General features: G+C 41.5%; 1 protein-coding gene across 1 annotated transcript; it reads right to left on the minus strand.

Annotated features, from left to right (window-relative positions):
• Positions 1-2335: 2335 nt before the first annotated feature.
• On the minus strand, positions 2336-8678 carry LOC134802823 (histidine-rich glycoprotein-like). The gene is made up of 3 exons (XM_063775551.1): positions 8560-8678; positions 7465-7552; positions 2336-2643 (listed from the first exon to the last, which is right to left on the minus strand). The coding sequence occupies exons 1-3, from the start codon at positions 8644-8646 to the stop codon at positions 2366-2368; spliced, it is 453 nt and encodes a 150-aa protein (XP_063631621.1). The 5' UTR covers positions 8647-8678; the 3' UTR covers positions 2336-2365.
• Positions 8679-19657: the final 10979 nt, after the last annotated feature.

A 19657-nucleotide genomic window follows, 5' to 3' on the forward strand; every position in this document is an offset into this window, starting at 1 on the left:
TAGTGAATTTAAGAAAGGATCAATATTATTCACTGACGGAGAGCGATAGATTCCTAGTAGGGAGAAACATTTAGGAATATCAATATATAGGCAATTTGCATCTTGAATTTTTGGCTCACTTACTTGAACATTCCAAATATCTCTTACGTACACCACGACTCCACTAGCCTGGTTTCCTAGATTTTCAGTTTGGTAGGAGTTGTAGCCGTCAATTTGTTCGATCACTAAGCCGTCCTTCAGCCAACATTCTGTCAGAACTATAAAATCAAACATTGTATTAAAGCGTTTTAAAGTGACTAAAAAACTAGAGATGTTACGTTGCAGGCTTCGAATATTAAAAGTTATAATATTGATGTTGTCTATTTGGCTAAGATAATTTTGGCATAGCTCTGGAGTCCCTACCGTGTGGCAGTTCACCAAGTAAGTTTCGTCAATATTCTCCCCCGGGTCTAGGTCGGTGGCGGAGGTTGCATGAAGGGAGCATCACTAAGCCGCAAGGTAGGGTGGAGTCCAGACTCAAATTTTATACTAGATAAGTGTCGGTGAGTAGTGTTTTTTTGTGTAAGAAATGTGTTAGCATGTATCCATAATGTTTGTGACTGTTTGATACGCTGAATACAACTTAATGTTATACTAGTTACATTTTTATTAAAAATACAACAATAACATATATACCAAAATCTACTATATATTTTTAAATTATATTGAAAAACACTTAAGAGACATATGATACACATATATAAGATAGTACACGGTGTCCTTACAGTTAGGGAACTATTACTCCTCAGGAAAAACTTTAGAAGCAGACCCAAGCTGGTGTTCAGTTCCAAAAACGCGGTCAATGCAGTCATGATTAATAATATTGATGGCGTCTGCTCCGTCTCGCTTTCGTGCATAGATAAATCCGGCTCGTGTCCAACAATATTTGAAATTTGCCAGGCCCGCCCGCTCTCTGGCGATTCGAAATAACTGGCGGTTTTCGCGAGTTAGCCGTTCATTAATGTATATTTTCTGTGGGGTACCTTCTGTGATAATATCTGTAGTATCCAAATTTCGCCGGCTTTTAGATTTCGCTATAAAGTCATCTCGGACCTTCCTGCGGGCAAAGCGTACAATTACAGGTCGTGGTAATTGCCTGGACTCGTTGCTAGACTGATTCCTCTTGTGGCCTGCTCTTGAAACGTAGTCTATGTCGACGTCCGATACACTGGCACCAATCTTCGTGGCTATGGCCATCATAGTATGATGTAGATTTTCATTTTTAGTTTCTGGGCATCCTATGATTTCTACATCGTTTCTTAAAGCTAATTGTGCTTGAATGTTGTACTTGTTTTCAAGGTCTTGTAACGAAGCTCGAATGCGCACATTTTGGGATTGTTGATCTTCCAAGGCCTGCAGCCGTCGTTCCGTGTCCGTGAGCTTGCCGTTTATCTCGTCCATACGGGTGTGGCACTTGGCCAGGGAGTCTAGTGCAGAAGTTAGTTGGCTTTTCAGATCTGACATGTCGCCTCGTAAAAGTTTTATCTCCGACGTAAGCTCGGCGAGATCACCGAAATCACTCTTTGATGTCTGTGGGTTTGACAGTTCAGCCGCGGGCTTAGACGATTCCGGCCCCGGCCCCGGTTTCTGTTGCTGTTGTGAGATTTTATTTTTATTACGCACGGTGACGTTACTGTCAGACTGCAGGTTACGATGACTTGAAACTTTTTGGGAAACAATAGACGTTCTCTACATGTTTTATTTCTCCACCGATTCTCGTTAAATTTGGTGAACAGGTACGATAATTATATACGTTATTCGATTAAATTTTTGGATTTTTTTCAAAATTCGGAGCCATGAGGGTTCGCGAGATCTACAGCTAATAGAGCTCTAGAGTTAGACCAAGCTAAGTTGCCAGCGATTTTGAGAGCCCAGACGGTGCACGTAGGGATTGCAATCCGGTCCGGCGGATCCGGTAATCCGGCCGGATCCGGCACTCTATAATATATAGGAGCTACAGCTACCGGATCGGTGAAAACAAATAAGTTTTTTAGATGAAGTTAAGGCGACGGATGGAAGGATTGAGTTTAAATATACTTTTATATAAATTATATAAATTATATTATATAATATTATACGTCATCATCTTCCTAGCGTTATCCCGGCATTTAGCCACGTCTCATGGGGGCCTAATGGTCCGCTTGGCAACTAATCCCAAGAATTGGCGTAGGCACTAATAGTTTTTACGAAAGCGACTGCCATCTGACCTTCCAACCCAGAGGGTAAACTAGACCTTATTGGGATTAGTCCGGTTTCCTTACGATGTTTTCCTTCACCGAAAAGCGACTGGTATAAATGTACTTTTATACGTACCTAAACAAAAAAACTACCCTACTTTACTGTCAAGTTTTTTCTTGGCACCTTCCAAATGATTATAATCTTCATAGGAACCCTGGATGTCATGTGTGGTAATTGTTTTGTAGTCATTGTCATCGTGTGTGTTGTAATTATGAAATTCGTCATTTTTAGTTTCATGGAACTCATTGTTTTTGTAATCGTGAAACTCGTTTTTGTATTCGTGATAGTGGTGTGGTATGTAGTTGGGTGTCCAGCCTGGATGGGATATCGTACCATGTTCATCGGGATGGTGCTCTATGTGATAATCTGTAAAGAGAAATATGAGTTGAATGAAACCCGTTCTGAAGGGGCTGCCCAAATTCACGACTAAAAAAAATTACAAAAAGAGTTTTTTTTTAACTGAGTTTTTGGCCCTGCAGCCGCCCCTTTTTCAGCACCCATCATATTGACTACATTTTGAGTTATTTCGTGTTATCATCAGCGAATTTTTTGTCACAATTTGCCGCCCCTAAATTCTTGCCGCCCTAGGCCCGGGCCTACTGGGCCTTAGGGCAAATCCGCCACTGCTTATAGGTATGATGCAACGCACACATAGTGCATAGGTATAAAACAAGAGTCTAGTATATTTGCCGTATTTTAATGTGGTGCGTCTATAATACGCATTACTTTATAGACCGCGGGTCAGGAACAGATTTCAATGACCAATCGCCTCCCGGGTGATAACTCGTATAGTGGTTAACGTTTATGTATGATGAACCCTCATGGACGTCAGCTGCCGCTCCGTTGGTGGGTTGAGGAATGGCAGCCACCGAAACATAACAAAATAAAATAAATTTTGTCATCGCCTCCCGTTTGATACTTTGTCAGTAGATAGTTTAAATGTTATTATAAATAAAAAAACTGTCAGCTGGTTGTAAAGCGGTGGAAAGTCCGTCAGCTACTTCCATAAACAAGTAAAAAATAAGCGCTGTACCTTTTTATTATCCTCCTCCTCAGTCGTTCACTCTTGACAGAGTGGTCGTAGTTGTATGATGAGACGTATCCATCGTGGATAACGCAGCCCTCGCAATGCGCCTCCACTTGCCACGGTCTTCAGCGTTACGGGAACATTGGACTATGGTGGTTTGTGTCGCAGATTTTATCAGGTCTGTTCCTTTTTATTATAGTAATAACTAAATCATGAAACTTTGCATGTAGGATTTCATCAGGCATTTCAATGAACGCCTTACGGATTTGCGGACATAAATGGTAAGGCGCGTATTTTTTACATGTTTATGCAAGTAGCTGACGGTCTTTCCACCGCTATACAACTGGCTGACGATTTTCTGTTATTTATAAAAGCATCTCAACTATCATCTGACAGTATCAAACGGGAGGCATGACTAAAATTATTTTTATTTTTTCATATTCATGTGATCAACTGACGGTCTTTCCACCGCGATACAACCGGCTGACAATTTTTTTAACTCACGATAGCATCTAAACTATCAAGCGGGAGGCGATGACTGACGATATTTGCTCCTGGCCCGCGATCTATTAGTAGGTACACATAAAGTTTGACCAGCAAACTCCACAAGCCACAAGCCCACCGCAAGCTTAAATTTTTTTTATAGGTACCTTAGTCAACAATTTTGCCTAGGAACCATATAAGCAGTCAGCTTCAAGCTGTCATTTCATTTTATAGGTACCTACCTACACCTAGCTAATAACATTTCCCGCCTTTTTTTCTGACACGACTCGTTGGGCAGACTATACTACAGTAAGGAGGGTTTTGAGAGTTTATCTATATTTTGTAAATTATAAGTACTGTAAGCTCCAGAGATAGCTGACCCCCCTGATAAGGTTCACATTCAGTTTTCTCTGCAGCTTACTGTACGTAAAGTGCTATTTTAAATGAATTTGGACAGCCCGTGTTCTAACAAAATATTACCGTAAAATGGGGTGAGTAGGGTTCGCGGGGAGAGTTGGGTTATGAATGGGGAGAGAAGGGATGAAAGGGGGGTGAGATGGGATTTTAAGGCTACTGCTACAAAAATAATGTATTCAAATTTAAAATGGAGCTATAGTAAATAAATAATAAATATTATAATAAATAAATATTAAATAATATTTATTATTTATTTACTATAGCTCCATTTTAATCCTCATAATAAAAAAAATCGATCCAACAATCTTCCAAAATCACCTTTGTATGAAAACCCAACTCACCTCAAATACGAGGGACTACGGGGTGAGGTGGGATTTCCTGTTTATCGTCAAAGTTATGAAATCGAACTACCAAAAAAAAAACTAAAATACAAACGTCCGGAACACTTATTATATACACCATTCAGTTTGCATATGTAAAAATAAAATGTTATCGAGGTTTGAATGTCAGTTTTGCACCTACTCACCACATTTTACGGTATTGTTTAAAAATTCTTACCTATCAGTCAAATCTCTAGAGGAAGTTCCTATTGAGACTGCCAGTGCCACCCTATATTGACCATCATAGGGCAGGTCCAACTTTAGGTCAGTGGCTTGACGCGGGTCTTTCATACTCTCTTGTTTATAGGCTGAATGAACTGTTGGTATAATATTACAGATGCAGTGCAATGATTTATAACTCAAGGTAGGTTATAGGGGTTCCAAAAGTGAAGCGCTTACATTGTGACAAATTGTACAAGTTGCATGTAGTCGCGGCTGAGCAAGCGAGAAACGTGCACGTGCTGATGAGCTCCCGCACACCGAAAGAGAAACAGACAAGCTTATGTTTAACAACGAGTATGACAAATATGGATGGAATGCGAAAATTTATCAAAAATTACAGATTTCTTCGTAGGTATAGAAATAAAAATAAATATGGAAGTATTTTTTGTGCTCCTCAAGTATGACCATAACCTATCTATAGTTATGTAATATCACTGATGCAGTGCATAATTATTTTCCATTGTATTTTCACGGAAACGTACGAACGTGTCTTGCTATTTCAGTCAGTCTCGGTACAAAAAGTACTGAAGTTGACTGAACTGAAGTAGCATGACAAATACGAACGCTTCCGAGAAAATACGATGGAAAACAATTATGCACTACATCTGTAGATAAGATTTTGTTAGCAAGGCGTTGTAATACAATATTACTTATTAGATAAGCATGCATAAACATATTATGTATTAAAGCTTGTAAGAAAACAAGTGAGCCTATAGGTATCATTGTCAAGTGATAACCAAGACTCTGTAATTAGAATTACTATAATTACATCCAACTTCTAAGCACTATATATAAACATAGTACAGCCGCCATAAAATTACAGTCTTCTGGCCCGTCCTTTGATATACAAAGGGGAGTTAAACAAGGAGATCCGCTATCGCCGAAACTTTTCACCAGCACATTGGAACATGTCTTCCGGAAGCTTGCGCCGCGTTGGGGAGACAAGGGCCTGGTTGTCGGCGAAAAAAGGTTAACTAACCTTCGCTTCGCCGATGATATAGTCCTTTTTTCCTCAACGGCATCTGAGCTACATCTTATGCTAGAAGACCTTAGCAACGCAAGCCTCGAGGTCGGACTGAAGATGAATATGTCAAAGACCAAAGTCATGTCCAACAGCACAAAACGTAAGATTGAGGTAAACGGAGAACACATTGCATATGTCCATGAATACCTTTATTTGGGCCAAATAGTCTCTTTCCAGGCGCGACAAGACAAAGAGGTCAATAGACGGACCGAGAACGCCTGGAAGAGCTATTGGTCCATGAAACACCTCATGAAGGGAGACCTACCTCTGTCTCTCAAACGTAGGCTCATGGACATGTGCATACTTCCAGTCCTCACTTACGGTGCTCAGACTTGGTCTTTGACGGAAGCTCAGAAGTCCAAACTCGGGGTTTGCCAGAGAGCTATGGAGCGCAGCATATTAGGTGTGAAACTAAGGGATCGCATCCGGAACACCACGCTGCGCTCAAAAACTCAGATAATAGATGTAGCTCAAAAAGCGGCCAAGCTAAAGTGGGACTGGGCTGGTCATGTCTGCCGCATGCCGAACGACTTGTGGGCCAAGTTAACCACAGAGTGGGTGCCCCACGAGTCACACCGGGGATCCGGCAGACCTCGTCGGCGATGGCGGGATAACTTGGACTCCTTTTTGAGAGACTGGCCAGATGTAGCTCAAAACCGGGACGAGTGGAAGAAGAGGGGGGAGGCCTTTGCCCAGCAGTGGGACACAACAGGCTCATTATAATATAATATAATGTAGGGTAGGTAGTGTAGGTACCCCAACTTCAGAGCCATAGTAAAACCGTACTATAGTCTGTGCGGTAAGAGAAGAGTCGTGGAATGGGGCCCAATACATTCCATGACTGTTCTCTTTCCGAACAGACTCTAGTACAAGTTGATTGTTGTTTTTTTTTGCAATTAGTGGGTTTTGGATGTCAGCTGACAATATTAAAGGAGTGATAATTTGCAACTCGGTTACCCACTACGACTACCTAACCGGTACCTATTTCTTTTTCACTTCCGATCAAAAATAACCTTACTTTTTCTTGCGCTATTTTACTCTCTATTTTATATATTTTTTGTAGGTATATTGTATTTTTTCTTAGAGCATTTTTGGCTCTATCAGGCGTAACCGAGGCTTGAAGTCATTTTTATGGTTCCGTACCCAAAGGGTAACAACGTTACGGGACCCTATTACTAAGACTCCACTGAATCTGTCTGTTTTTCACAGATTTTCACAGATGATGTATTTCTAATTACACAAACGGGTCTACCGCGATATAATTTCATTGTTTTTACCTTTAATTCCGACGTTTCAGCTGAGTTGCACCAGCTAGACCCGTTCGCGGTAGACCCGTTTGTGTAATTAAATATGTGTACAAAACGCGAGAGTTTAAAGTGTTATGATGTATTTCTATTGCCCAGTTGTTGTTCTTGTTAGTTGTCAAGCGGACCCCAGGCTCCCATAAGCCGTGGCAAAAATGCCGGGATAACGCGAGGAAGAAGAAGATGTATTTCGGTTGCCGCTATAACCACAAATACTTAAAGCACGGAACCCTCGGTGGGCGAGTCCGACTCGCACTTGTCCGGTTTTTTTAGCAATCTGCCAAGAAAAGTGTTAAAGGGTTAAGAGATGGTGATAGTAGGTATACGTACCATGGTGTTCGTAATGCGGGGTCCACGCCGACGAGTACCCGTGATGGTCTTCTTTGCTGTGCTTCAGTTGGGTAAAGAAGGACGCCAACTGCAACAAAGTAAACGGATGTTTATAATAAAATAATAAGGGCAGCTGTTGGGGAGTAACAGCCCCACGGATCCGAGTGTTCCCGAGGTTCCCGAGAGTCGGTCAAGGTCTCCGTCTCCGGCGTGTCTTCGTCGGTCGGAGTGGACCCCAAGGGGACCCGCAGGACTCTCAGCTCTGGCTTGCCTTCATTGGCCGTCCAGAGAGGAGTCGCTAGAGCTATAATTATGCTCCAGGGGTGGAAGTGAAATATGCATAAGACGCGAGTTGGAACAGTGGCTGTTAACATCCACTGGGTAGAAAGCGGCGCACACCTCTCGACACCCCTGAGCCGCTCACACCGATGTTGCTCCTGGTTGTCTTTACGACGGCAGTTTTAGGGGCCCTCTAGTGGGCGGCATGCCTCGATAACTTGTGAAAACATTGTTATGGCAGGTGTCCGGACGTCTTATCCCGCTGGGGCGCACGTGGTCGAATGCTGATAGCGACCCTGCGGCACCCCATCTAAAGCGGAGTTGGCACTCGTTGGTGGTTTTAGACGGTAGTCCTCCACTGGTTAGTCCGACATCCCCCCTGGTTCCCCCTGACCAGGTGGCATGCGTAAACGCATTTCCCCAACGTAAAAAAAAAAAAAAAAAAAAAAAAAAAGGTGTCCGGACGTCTTTGCAATAACGTCTCATTGTCCACCCAATCTTCAATCCATAGACGGGTTCACTTTTTCTACAATAGTCCCAATGCCTGCTGCGACCGGTTCATTTTTGCGCCTGTGAACGGGGTCAGCAGGCGTTCTACATGACATTAAAGCTCTCCAAGGGACTTCTACGCGTTGGATCTATATCCCCACGCAAACCTATCAAAAGACTGGGCCAGAGGGCCAGATTTATAGGCCAGAGAAATCCAAAATGGAGTTACAAAAAAAAAAATAAAGACGTTCACTGTAAAACGAAGCATAAACCTTAGTAGTCAGCAAGGTCGTCAACTTGTCAGCAACATCATCTTAGACATCTTACCTTAGCGGAGCCGGCAGCAATCTTGAACACCAGTAGCGCGAGACCGACTGCAAGCGTTTTAGCCGTCAGCAAAGTTGTCAGCAGCATCCACGTGGAGGCTGCTCCTACGTGGAAGACCAGTGGCACGGGGCCTATACCTTAGGTCAGCAACTTCATCTTACCTTAGCGGAGCCGGCAGCAATCTTGAACACCAGCAGCGCCAGCCCGACTGCAAGCGTTTTAGCCGTCAGCAAAGTTGTCAGCAACATCCACGTGGAGGCTGCTCCTACGTGGAAGACCAGTGGCATCATAGTGTGGCCGACCTTCTTCATGCTGCCTCGGCCTTCAGGTGAGTCTGAAACATGACAAAATTCAAACATTAAACTTCCGTACAATTTTCACCTTTCTTATTTTTTTTGTCAAATTCTAGGTGGTATTATGAATAAATATTTTTTTTTTTACTGTAAAAATTTTTTTTTTGGAATACACTATTGTTAATGTTGTGATACCCCACTTGACCTATTAGTAACTACCTATATTTACACTTTGAAATGGAGGATGGAGGAGGAGAAATAACTTAACTTTTTGGTACGGAACCCTAAAAACGAGCCTTGCCGACAGTAACCGAGAAATGTTAAATTCAAAACCGATGTTAACATTGTTAAGCGTACATTTTCTGCCATGTTATTTTTCAAAACGTTATTATTTTTGTCGTCCTAACTATTACACAGTGTTCCAATAAGCTGTTTTTTTAATTCCTGTCATTCCTGTCCCTAAATAGGGAATATTACCCAAAACTCTGCGTAGGGGGCGCTACTACCACTATCCATCACAATCTGGGGGTCTACCGCGAAACAAGAATACCGAAATTTCGTTATCTAACCTCTCTATCACTCTTGCATATTTGAGCAATAAAGAGGCAGATAACTTTTAGATTTTCGCTTTTCCCGGTAGGCCCTTGTAAACAAGCCGCTTGATGCATCAATGTCATATTTTATTGTCTGTGAAAACTTGTCAAAAAACAGTTTAAGGCACAGTATGTATAAGTTACTCTATGGTTTACTAGCTAGCTTAGTGCTGCACTCTGGCGGCAGAACATTGCAGTAATACCCCCTATTAGTCACCGACTAAAAATTGTAGTTATAATGCAACTGTGAATATAATGCAACTAGTCAATTAGTCACCGAAAGTTGCCGAAAGTGTGTCAAAATAGTTTTTGAAACGATTAGTCCCAAAATGCGAGCTTGGAAACGATTTTTGACGTTTTTGTGGCGTCAGATAATTTAGCTGTGGTAGGTCGTAGAAAGAGAAAAAAAATAAGAACGTACCTAGTTCTTAGCCGGTGAAACTGTTACTAATTTTATCTGCTAGATTAGGTATAATAAAATCGGCCAAGAGTATATCGGGCCGTGCTCAGTGTAGGGTGCCGTGGTTACCATCATGACATGTAGCAACTGTCAACGAGCGTTGACAGATACTTTCACAAACTCGTGTCTCGCAACTTGTGTGTAAACTTTAAAAAAAATACTCTAGTTATATGTTACAAATCCGCAGCAACGCAGGCTTCGTCCGGTGGCTACAAATGCAAATCAGCAACATGCCTCGTCCCAAACATACCAAGGAAGATATCCGCAACAGGCTTCGTCATTATAAAATCTAAGTTAAACAATATAACTGTCACGAATCGTACCTGGCTCAAATGTCCCCATTACGCTGGCAGCGTTACAGCGCTGAATAGCCCATGAGATCAGATCTGTTGGACCAGGTACGATCCGGATCCGTACTTGTGTGTTGCTTTACATTGCGGGCCGAATTATTTTGTATGGTTAATAATTTCATTGTATTTTTAAGGAAAATTTTTCTCAATATACTTCTTATATTAGATCCTATGCTAACCACCGTTTAAATGTTCACCCGTATTGAATTTACACACTGTATATTTGTGATTGTCACTTAGCTATTTTAGGGTTTCGTAGTCACCTAGAAACCCTTACAGTTTCGCCATGTCTGTCTGTCTGTCCGAGGCTTTGCTCCGTGACCGTTAGTGCTAGAAAGCTGCAATTTGACATGGATACATAAATCATGCATTGCGACAGAAAGGTAAAATAAAAAGTACAAAAAAATTTTTTTAGGCTACCATTGACCGGGGTGACTTTCGAATGCAGGGGAGACTTTAAAATTCTAGTTTTTAAGCCATAATATATATTTATGCGAGATTTTTTACAGTAGGTGAATATGAATATATAGTAATCTAACTAGTTACAGGAACATTTTCAGTAAATAATGAATAATGGTAATTCTATGGCCGTTTTAAATCTATCAAAGTAACCCCAAAATTTCCAAAGTCACCCCGGTCTACGGTACCTACAATTATTTTTGTTTGAATTTTTTTTTTCCTTTGTCCCGATAGTGTGGGGTATCGTTGGTATAGGTCAGTGTTTTTGAAACTTTATGGTGTCACGGCCCTTTATGACCACTAAATTCTTTTCGCGACCCCCTAACCCCGTTTCTAAGTCTTTCTATCTATATAGAGTCTGTGCGGAAAGAGAACAGTCGTATGGAATGTATGGGATACCGTACATTCTACGGCTCTCTTTCCGCACAGTCCATTAATGGTCGATATCAAAACAAAAAAAAAACCGGCCAAGTGCGAGTCGGACTGTCAAAAAAATCACGTTTTTTGTATGGGACACTTAAATATCTATTAGGTACCGTAAAACGGGGTGAGTAGGTTTCGCGGGGAGCTATGGGTTATGAATGGGGAGAGAAGGATTGAGAGGGGGGTGAGGTGGGTTTTTAACACATTCAACACCAAGAACCCGACTGTCGGGTACACTGTTCGTAGCGACTACGCGCTACATACGACGAAACCGTGGCTACGCGCTACGAGCGTAACCCGTAGCACTTAGTGGTATTGAATGTGTTAAGGCTACTCCTACAAAAATAATGTATTCCAATTTAAAATGGAGCTATAGTAATATTCATAATAAAAAAAAATCGATCCAACAATCTTCCAAAATCACCTTTGTATGAAAAACCCTCTCACCCCAAATACGAGGTACTACGGGATGAGGTGGGGTTTCCTCTTTATCGTCAAAGTTATGAAATGGAACTCCCCAAATTAAAATACATACTAAAATACAAACGTCCGAACCACTTATTATATACACCATTCAGTTTTCACATGTAAAAATAAAATTTTATCGAGGTTTGAAAGTCAAATTTCACCCAACTCACCCCATTTTACGGTATATTCTGTTTTTAGTATTTGTTGTTATAGCGGCAACAGAAATACATCATCTGTGAAAATTTCAACTGTCTAGTTTATGAGATCGGTTCATGAGATCCAAAAAAGCGTTATGAGGAATTAATTCCCAGCAAGCTGGAAATCATTATATATTTTACTTTGGATTGACAAAACCACTCGAAATAGAAGGAACCCACCGTCAAAATTAATGTCACTACCTACCAGCAAGGTTGTTGTGGATCAGACACTGATAAAAATAATTCGGATTTTAACGCGATTTTACTAAAAAAAAAACAAATTCAAAGTGGCAGGCTTTTTTTTACAATGTTTGACTAGGTAGGTACTAATTCATATTAAGGTACTTTTCGTATCCTCAGATATCAATTTTTATCATGATTAGAGCAAATCTTCCGTCGGACGTACCGTTTTTGAACTACAAGCAAAAAACTGAAGAAAAAGAGCAGCAATTTTTCCACAACTCCTGGAATGGAGCAAACTCGGATTACACTAATTTAGAACCAAATGAAGGTATTAAGGGGATTTATAAGATTTCCAGCTTGCTGGGAATTAATTCCTGGAAAAAATCTAATTTGACTGGCCTAACAGATCTTAACTTATTTAACTGTTTAATAAATACAGTTTACCTATCTAATAATGTTTTTCTTTATTGATATGTACGTTAACGAGGATTGGATTATTTTTAAGAAATCTGCTTTCCATAAGTTTCAAAGCTGAGCTTCGCGACCCCCTTGGACAAGTGCCGCGACCCACACTTTGAAAAACACTGGTATAGGTCTTTCAAAATGAATAAGGGTCTCCTAAAACTATTTTTTGATATATAGTTGGTCAAGCAGATCTTGTCAGTAGAAAAAGGCGGCAAATTTGAAAAATGTAGGCGCGAAGGGATATTGTCTCATAGAAAATTTGAAATTCGCGCCTTTTTCTACTGACAAGATTTGCTTGACCATCTATAGTTAATGTTTTTTTTTTTTATTTATTGAGAAAACCAAACAGTCATATAAACATATCAAAAATACAATACAAGATGTACTGCAACAAAAGATACAATAAAAAAGACCTGGAGGTTCATAAATTATAAATTATGTTAACTGTGTAAGTACAATTATAACTACTGCATATTAATACCAGATAGAAAAAAACTGCTATCAGTACTTAGGTACTAAAACAACTTACGTTTAACTATGGTTTTTAGACTAGACATCGAATTTTGAAAGCAATCTATTTCGGAGAGATGTTTATTATAGTAACTAGGAACTCGTCTGAAAAAGGTATGCCTGGAATAGTTCTTGACAGAAAAACTAATATGAAACAGCGATCGAGGGCGTAAGGGGTGATGCGGACAACTGAAAGTAACTAATCTTAGGAGATTAGGACAATTAATAATATTTTTAAGAATTATATAATATCCGAATATTTTCGGAAATAAGCGCTCCGGAAGAAAAAATATATGTGTGCCTCTCTAACTTTTGAACCACGGGTCCAATAAATATGAAAAAAATTGTGAAACAAGAACTTAATAAATACTTTAAATGAAAACTATAGCGAACATGATCGGTCTAGTCGTTTGTGAGTTATTGCAAAAAATCGTCTTTTCTTAGTAAAAAGACGTAATGTACAAAGCGCTGCAAAGGTACCTACTCCCTTATAATACTTACTAACAGCCCCCGTTTGGCCTATTTTGACAGAATGGTACCTAACTACGAAACCCTACACTGAGCATGGCCCGACATGCTCTTGGCCGATTATTTTTATCTAGGTAGGTAATTAGGTGTATATAGAGCTCATCAAAGTCATAAATTACCCCACTAGCAGGAGATCTAAGGTCCCGTTTTCTAAGGGGACCTTGCATTTTGGAGACAAAGCAAACCGCTTGGAACAGGTGTTCCTGGGGGTGACCTGAGCTGATTAAGCCCGGTTGCCAAGAGGTTCCCCCCAGTAGGTGGGCAGGGGAGGGGGGGGTAAAAGTGCCTCCGGCGCGCCTCACTCTAAGCTTTATATCTGCATACATCTCGCAACTATATCAAGTTTGGTGTCATTTTCGTATAATTCGAGGATGAAGAATTCATTTCTGTGACTAAATTTTCACTCACCCATACAAAAAATTCGAAAATATCAAAATTAAAAAAAAGTCTTTAGATTTTTTTTTTCGAAAATCCTCTACAAAATATATACTAGGAGGATTTGCTCTAGAAAAAAAAATACCTGTGAATAGCCCAGTTCTCCTACTATACAGAATAGTAAACTTGTCAAACATTTTTTTTCATAACTCTGTTAAAAAAAATGTTTTGTGTCGCGCGGCGTACTTGCATTGTAAGAGTGGTATGCAACGTTTAGGATTTTTAAGTATGTTTAGATGATTTCTGATATGTTGTTATTCTTCTGGTGGTAGATTACATTAATAAATTACTTCTGGACGTGATATATATGTCGTAGTCAGATCGTATAATCCGCCGTTTTACATTATGGCTAGCCGTTTTCAAAAACAGGGGCGTTTTGAAATGCGGCGGTTCGACGATTAGCCGGATTGTCATTGCGATACGTTCTTCAATAAGGCGGCCAACGTTTAGCCGCATCGTACTACTATTTTAGATTGTAGAGTGACCAGTTTTTTCGGTCGTCTACGTAACCGGAGTTTGACAATGTTTGCAATTTAATTTATTTTTACCATGGTCCCACCGCACTACATGTGTTTCTATTCCAAAACATTTCCTTCACAACTTAAATAGACGGAGCCCCGCAAGCGGGGCTCCTATTTCTGGGCGGTTTGCCCTTCGGGCATCTGAAGCTACCTAACGTACCTAACCTACTTACCTACATACGCTTTTTTCCCCAAAGTGTAATGTTTTCACGGACGTCTCACTAAATCAATAGGTAGGTAGGTTAGGTTCGTTAGGTAGCTTCAGATGCCCGAAGGGCAAACCGCTCAGAAATAGGAGCCCCGCGAAGCGGGGCTCCGTATAGTTAAGTTGCGAAGGAAATGTTTTTTAAAAAGAAACAGTCCGACGAACTCCAGATTTGATGGACACCCCAGCGTTTGTCAGGCAGCGCCACGGGTGTTAAAAATGGGAACTAAAAACTGTCAAAGCGGCGGCTAATGACTCGCTGTATTACATTACGGCTAGCCGTGTTGAAGAACGTATGGCGCCGAATACATTCCGGCGGATTCTCATTCAGCCGCATTCAATCCGGCTAATCGTTAAACCGCCGCATTTCAAAACGCCCCTGTTTTTGAAAACGGCTAGCCGTAATGTAATACGGCGGATTATACGATCCGACTGCGACATATATACAAATATAAATTAAATATATAAATAAAGATGTTGGGAAAACTTTCGCTAATAGAGTTAAGTATTATAAATGTGATAAAATTAACATAGGAGATGTTTCACAAAAAATGCGGGTTAAAATAAGATATTATATTGTTCGTAATTACCATTACATGCCCATGGGACTGTGCATTTTAGGTTTTTTTTAACGCAGTTGCACCTCCCTGCGCATTTTGTTTTGCAGCGGCAACGAATAAGCTCTAAACAAGCAGCAGCCGCCGCAGGTAGGCTTGTCCATATGGGATCCCAATAACCTTGTTGTTTGGACCAGCCCCAGTCAGCAGGGCATGGTGGCTGTTGCTGAGGGGCTATAATCTGTCCCCAAACATAGACCAAATCGCGCCGTGCGCCAAAAACCGCCGTGTCGCCGAAATAATTTTCAACCAGGTTGACAAGGTGCAGAAAACCCTAGAGGAAAAGCAAACCGCTCTATGTGCGTTCCTTGATGTTGAAGGTGCTTTCGACAATACGCCCACAGAGACCATACTCAATGGTATGAAATCAAAGGGAGTAGACGAAACCACCAGATGGGTACATAGCATGCTCTCAAACAGAGTAGCCACTCTGACCATCAATACTATATATAGAGCATGAATTTTATACCACTAAAGGGTGCCTACAAGGAGACGTTTTATCCCCACTATTATGGACCCTAGCAGTGGACCAACTTCTTGCAATCATGTCAGGCCAAGACTTTGATACACAAGGATATGCCGACGACCTTGTAGTCATCGTCAAAGGCCCTTGCCTCAACACAATATCCAACCTAATGCAAGGAGCTCTAAACACAATATTCAAATGGTGTAGAGAAAATGACTTCTCCATTAATCCGAGCAAGACTGTAATAGCCATTTAACCATTCACAAGGAAACGGAAGCTCGATAAACTCACAAAACCAAGACTTAATGGACAAATAATACCGTTCTCGGCAGAGGTCAAGTATCTAGGGGTCACCTTTGACCAAAAGTTAACTTGGAACCCTCACCTGAGAAACATTATACAAAAAGTGAAAATGGCCATGTGGCCATGCTGTCGAATGGCAGGAGCAAGATGGGGTTTAAGATCCAAATTGCTATGTGGTTATACACAGCGGTAGTGAGGCCAATTGTCACCTAAGCCTCCGCAGTCTGGTGTAACAAAACCAGCCAAAAGACAGCAATAGACACTCTAAACAGACTGCAACGCACGGCTTGTTTAACAGTAACAGGCGCCTATTCCTCGACACCGGGAGCGGCCCTGGATGCACTGCTGGACATCATACCACTCCACTTGCAGGTGCAAAAGGAGGCCAAGCAGTGCGTCTACAGAATATGCACGCTAAACAGGCCAAAATGGCGCTCTCAGGCATTAACCAATCTAAAGGCCTGGGTTTTTGCGAATAGAGCCCTTAGCATGCCCACTGATGACGCTCACACCGAATGTCATCTCACCAAACTGTACACAGTAGAAATACCTCCTAGAGACAAATGGATCAACAACCAAATGTACGTCGAAGAGGGAAGCCACATCTGGTATACAGATGCTTCCAAGAAAGGCAATGATGTAGGATGTGGGATCTATGGTGAGAGATCTAAGCTCAGAGCTAGCGTCAGCATGGGCACATTGGCCTCAATCTTCCAGGCAGAAGTCTTCGCCGTCAACAAATGTGCGGCGATCAACCTGGATAGAAACCTAAGACACCATCGCTTATCTACATCAACTCAGACAGCCAGGCTGCTCCGCTGGCACTAGAATCCCTTGAGTCAAACTCAAAACTAGTCCAGAACTGTAAAACAAACCTAAATGCACTGGTTTACTCCAACAAAGTTACACTTAGATGGGTACCAGGGCACTCCGACATTAACGGAAACGAAGAAGCGGACGAACTTGCTAGAAAGGGCGCAGACACACCCCTGGTCGGCTCAGAACCCTTCTGTGGAAGCACAAAACGAGATGCATATTCTCTGCTCAGCAACTTAGAAAAAACGAGAGCAATCGATTGGTGGAAGTTCGTTAAAGGACAAGAACACTCGAAAGCTCTGATCAAAGGGTTCAACAGCAAAACTGCTAAGGAGCTTTTAAGACTCAAAAGGCACAAAACCTGCGCGGTGACCAGAATACTGACTGGACACTGCAAGTTGAACAAACATATATGTTTCAAATTGGCAAGAAACAAGATGCGACATGCAGGTTCTGTCAGGAGTCAGAGGAGACTGCAATGCACATTCTCTGTTCTTGTGGACTACTAATGTCAAAAAGAAGTACCTACCTAGGGCGACACGTAGTGCAACCCTATGAGGTACAAAACATTACGGCCCAAAGAATCTGGAACTTTCTGGATGCAACGGGCATTAGTAATGAACTTAAAGGGCCGTCACAATAGATCAATGCTGGTCAATGCGACACTCAAAGGCCCACAACACCACAATAATAATAATAATGTCCCGCGGGGGCAGCTTGTGGCGAGCTGACGGTGAGTGACGACACCGCGGACCCCTATTCCAGAGGGCCCTGTCATCTGGCCCTCGCCTCTGTGCTTGCCTTGATTGGCCGACCAGAATGGAGTCGCAAGAGCGGGACCTATGCTCCAGGTTGGAAGTGTAAAATGTCATAACGCCGGCGGCCTGCTGAACGGATTACCGGGATCTGGCTACCGCAGACTCACCTCTCGACAACCTCACAGCCACTCCAAAGTGTTGCCCTGTTGTCGCACTGTGCGTGCGGCCATTGCGGGGCCCACTCAATGAGTTGGCGAGTCACCACCTGTCATTTACAATTTTGAGACTGATTGTCACGGCAGGTGTCCGCTAGTCTCTCCCATAGCCCATTATCCAGTCCATCCAACTTTCAAATCTATAGCCCATGACCTTAGTTCCCATCGCAGCACAAAAGTGCTGCACTGTAATAGTCTTTGCACCTGGCGGGGACCATCTCCGGATGTATCACATTGTGCGTTCGGGGATAGTATCCACCACATGTATCCCTTGCTTTTAGATTAACGTGCCTTAAAGGGCCTCTGCGCTGTTGGCTTCGTCCCCACGTACGCCTCCCAAAGGTCCGGGACCCCATGGTCCCGAGATATGGAAAAGACATGCAAATAATAATGTTAATTTTATCACATTTATAATACTTAACTCTGTTGGCGAAAGTTTTACCAACATCTTTATTTATATATTTAATATATATTTGTATATATATCACTTCCAGAAGTAATTTATTAATGTAATTTACAACCAGAAGAATAACAACTTATCAAAAATCATCTAAACATACTTAAAAATCCTAAACGTTGCATACCGCTCTTACAATGCAGGTACGCCGCGCGACACAAAACATTTTTTTTAACAGAGTTATGAAAAAAATTGTTTGACAAGTTTACTATTCTGTATAGTAGGATAACTGGGCTATTCACAGGTATTTTTTTTCTAGAGTAAATCCTCATAGTTTAATTTTTTTAGAGGATTTACGAAAAAAAAATTAAATGTTTTTTTTTTAATTTTGAATTTCTTGATTTTTTTGTATGGGTGAGTGAGAATTTAGTCACAGAACTGAATTCTTCATCCTCGAATTACACGAAAAAGACTCCAAACCTGATATAGTTGCGAGATGTATGCAGATATAAAGCTTAGAGTGAGGCGCGCCGGAGGCACTTTTACCCCCCCTCCCCTGCCCACCTGCTGGGGGGAACCTCTCGGCAACCGGGCTTAATCAGCTCAGATCACCCCCAGGAACACCTGTTCCAAGCGGTTTGCTTTGTCTCCAAAATGCAAGGTGGTGGACCTTAGATCTCCTGCTACACAGCCGGGCTAGCACATGATTGGCGCGACAGTATCTCGCGGCGAGATAAACTACCCGTCCCTCTTTTGTTAACATAGTTAGAAAAAGACGGGTAGTCTATCTCGCGGCGAGATACTGTCGCGTCAATCATGTGCTTGGCCTACAGGAATAGTGCCACGAGCGACTCTTCTGTAGCGCGTATGTGGACAACGTAAAGGATCTAGTGCATTAATTGTTTTCCATCGTATTTTCTCGGAAACGTTCGTAATTGTCATTATGCTACTTCAGTCAACCTAACTTTTTGTACCGACGCTGACTGATATTTCAGTCAGCAAGACACGTTCGTGCGTTTCCGTGAAAAAACTTGGAAAAAACGATGGAAAGTAATTTTATTATGCACTACATCTTGTAATGTTTAGGTCGCGGTATATTTATGGACAAAGGGAAACTACGGAGTGATATGTGTCAGATAAATGTTAGTTATATATACAGTCGAAGTACTAGAAAAATGCACGAGTTGGATCTTAAAATAAGTCGCCTTGTTTGAGGATAACTCACGCTGTGTGGGGTTTATTTGGGTTGTTTTTAAATGATTTAAAGCAATTTCAGCCGCCGGAGATAAGTTTTTATTTTTTTTATTTCTTTGGCTACTTTTGTGCACCATACATAGTACCAAAAATAGAATCAGAGCACTCCACTATCCGAGTGATCTTGATCCTGAGCCGAGCATATTTTCTGTTTTAAAGTTCAAATTTGTCACGGAACCGAA

The sequence above is a fragment of the Cydia splendana genome, chromosome 25 (assembly GCF_910591565.1).
Source record: "Cydia splendana chromosome 25, ilCydSple1.2, whole genome shotgun sequence".
Lineage (NCBI taxonomy): Eukaryota > Metazoa > Arthropoda > Insecta > Lepidoptera > Tortricidae > Cydia > Cydia splendana.

What these genes read in the sequence shown, in the direction of transcription:
- LOC134802823 (XM_063775551.1), bottom strand. Translation starts at nt 8,646, where the DNA reads ATGCTGCTGACAACTTTGCTGACGGCTAAAACGCTTGCAGTCGGTCTC. An exon ending in TTGCTGCCGGCTCCGCTAAG is followed by an intron (nt 7,553 to 8,559) that starts GTAAGATGTCTA and finishes ACTTTGTTGCAG; the next exon opens with TTGGCGTCCTTCTTTACCCA. An exon ending in CCCGCATTACGAACACCATG is followed by an intron (nt 2,644 to 7,464) that starts GTACGTATACCT and finishes TTCTCTTTACAG; the next exon opens with ATTATCACATAGAGCACCAT.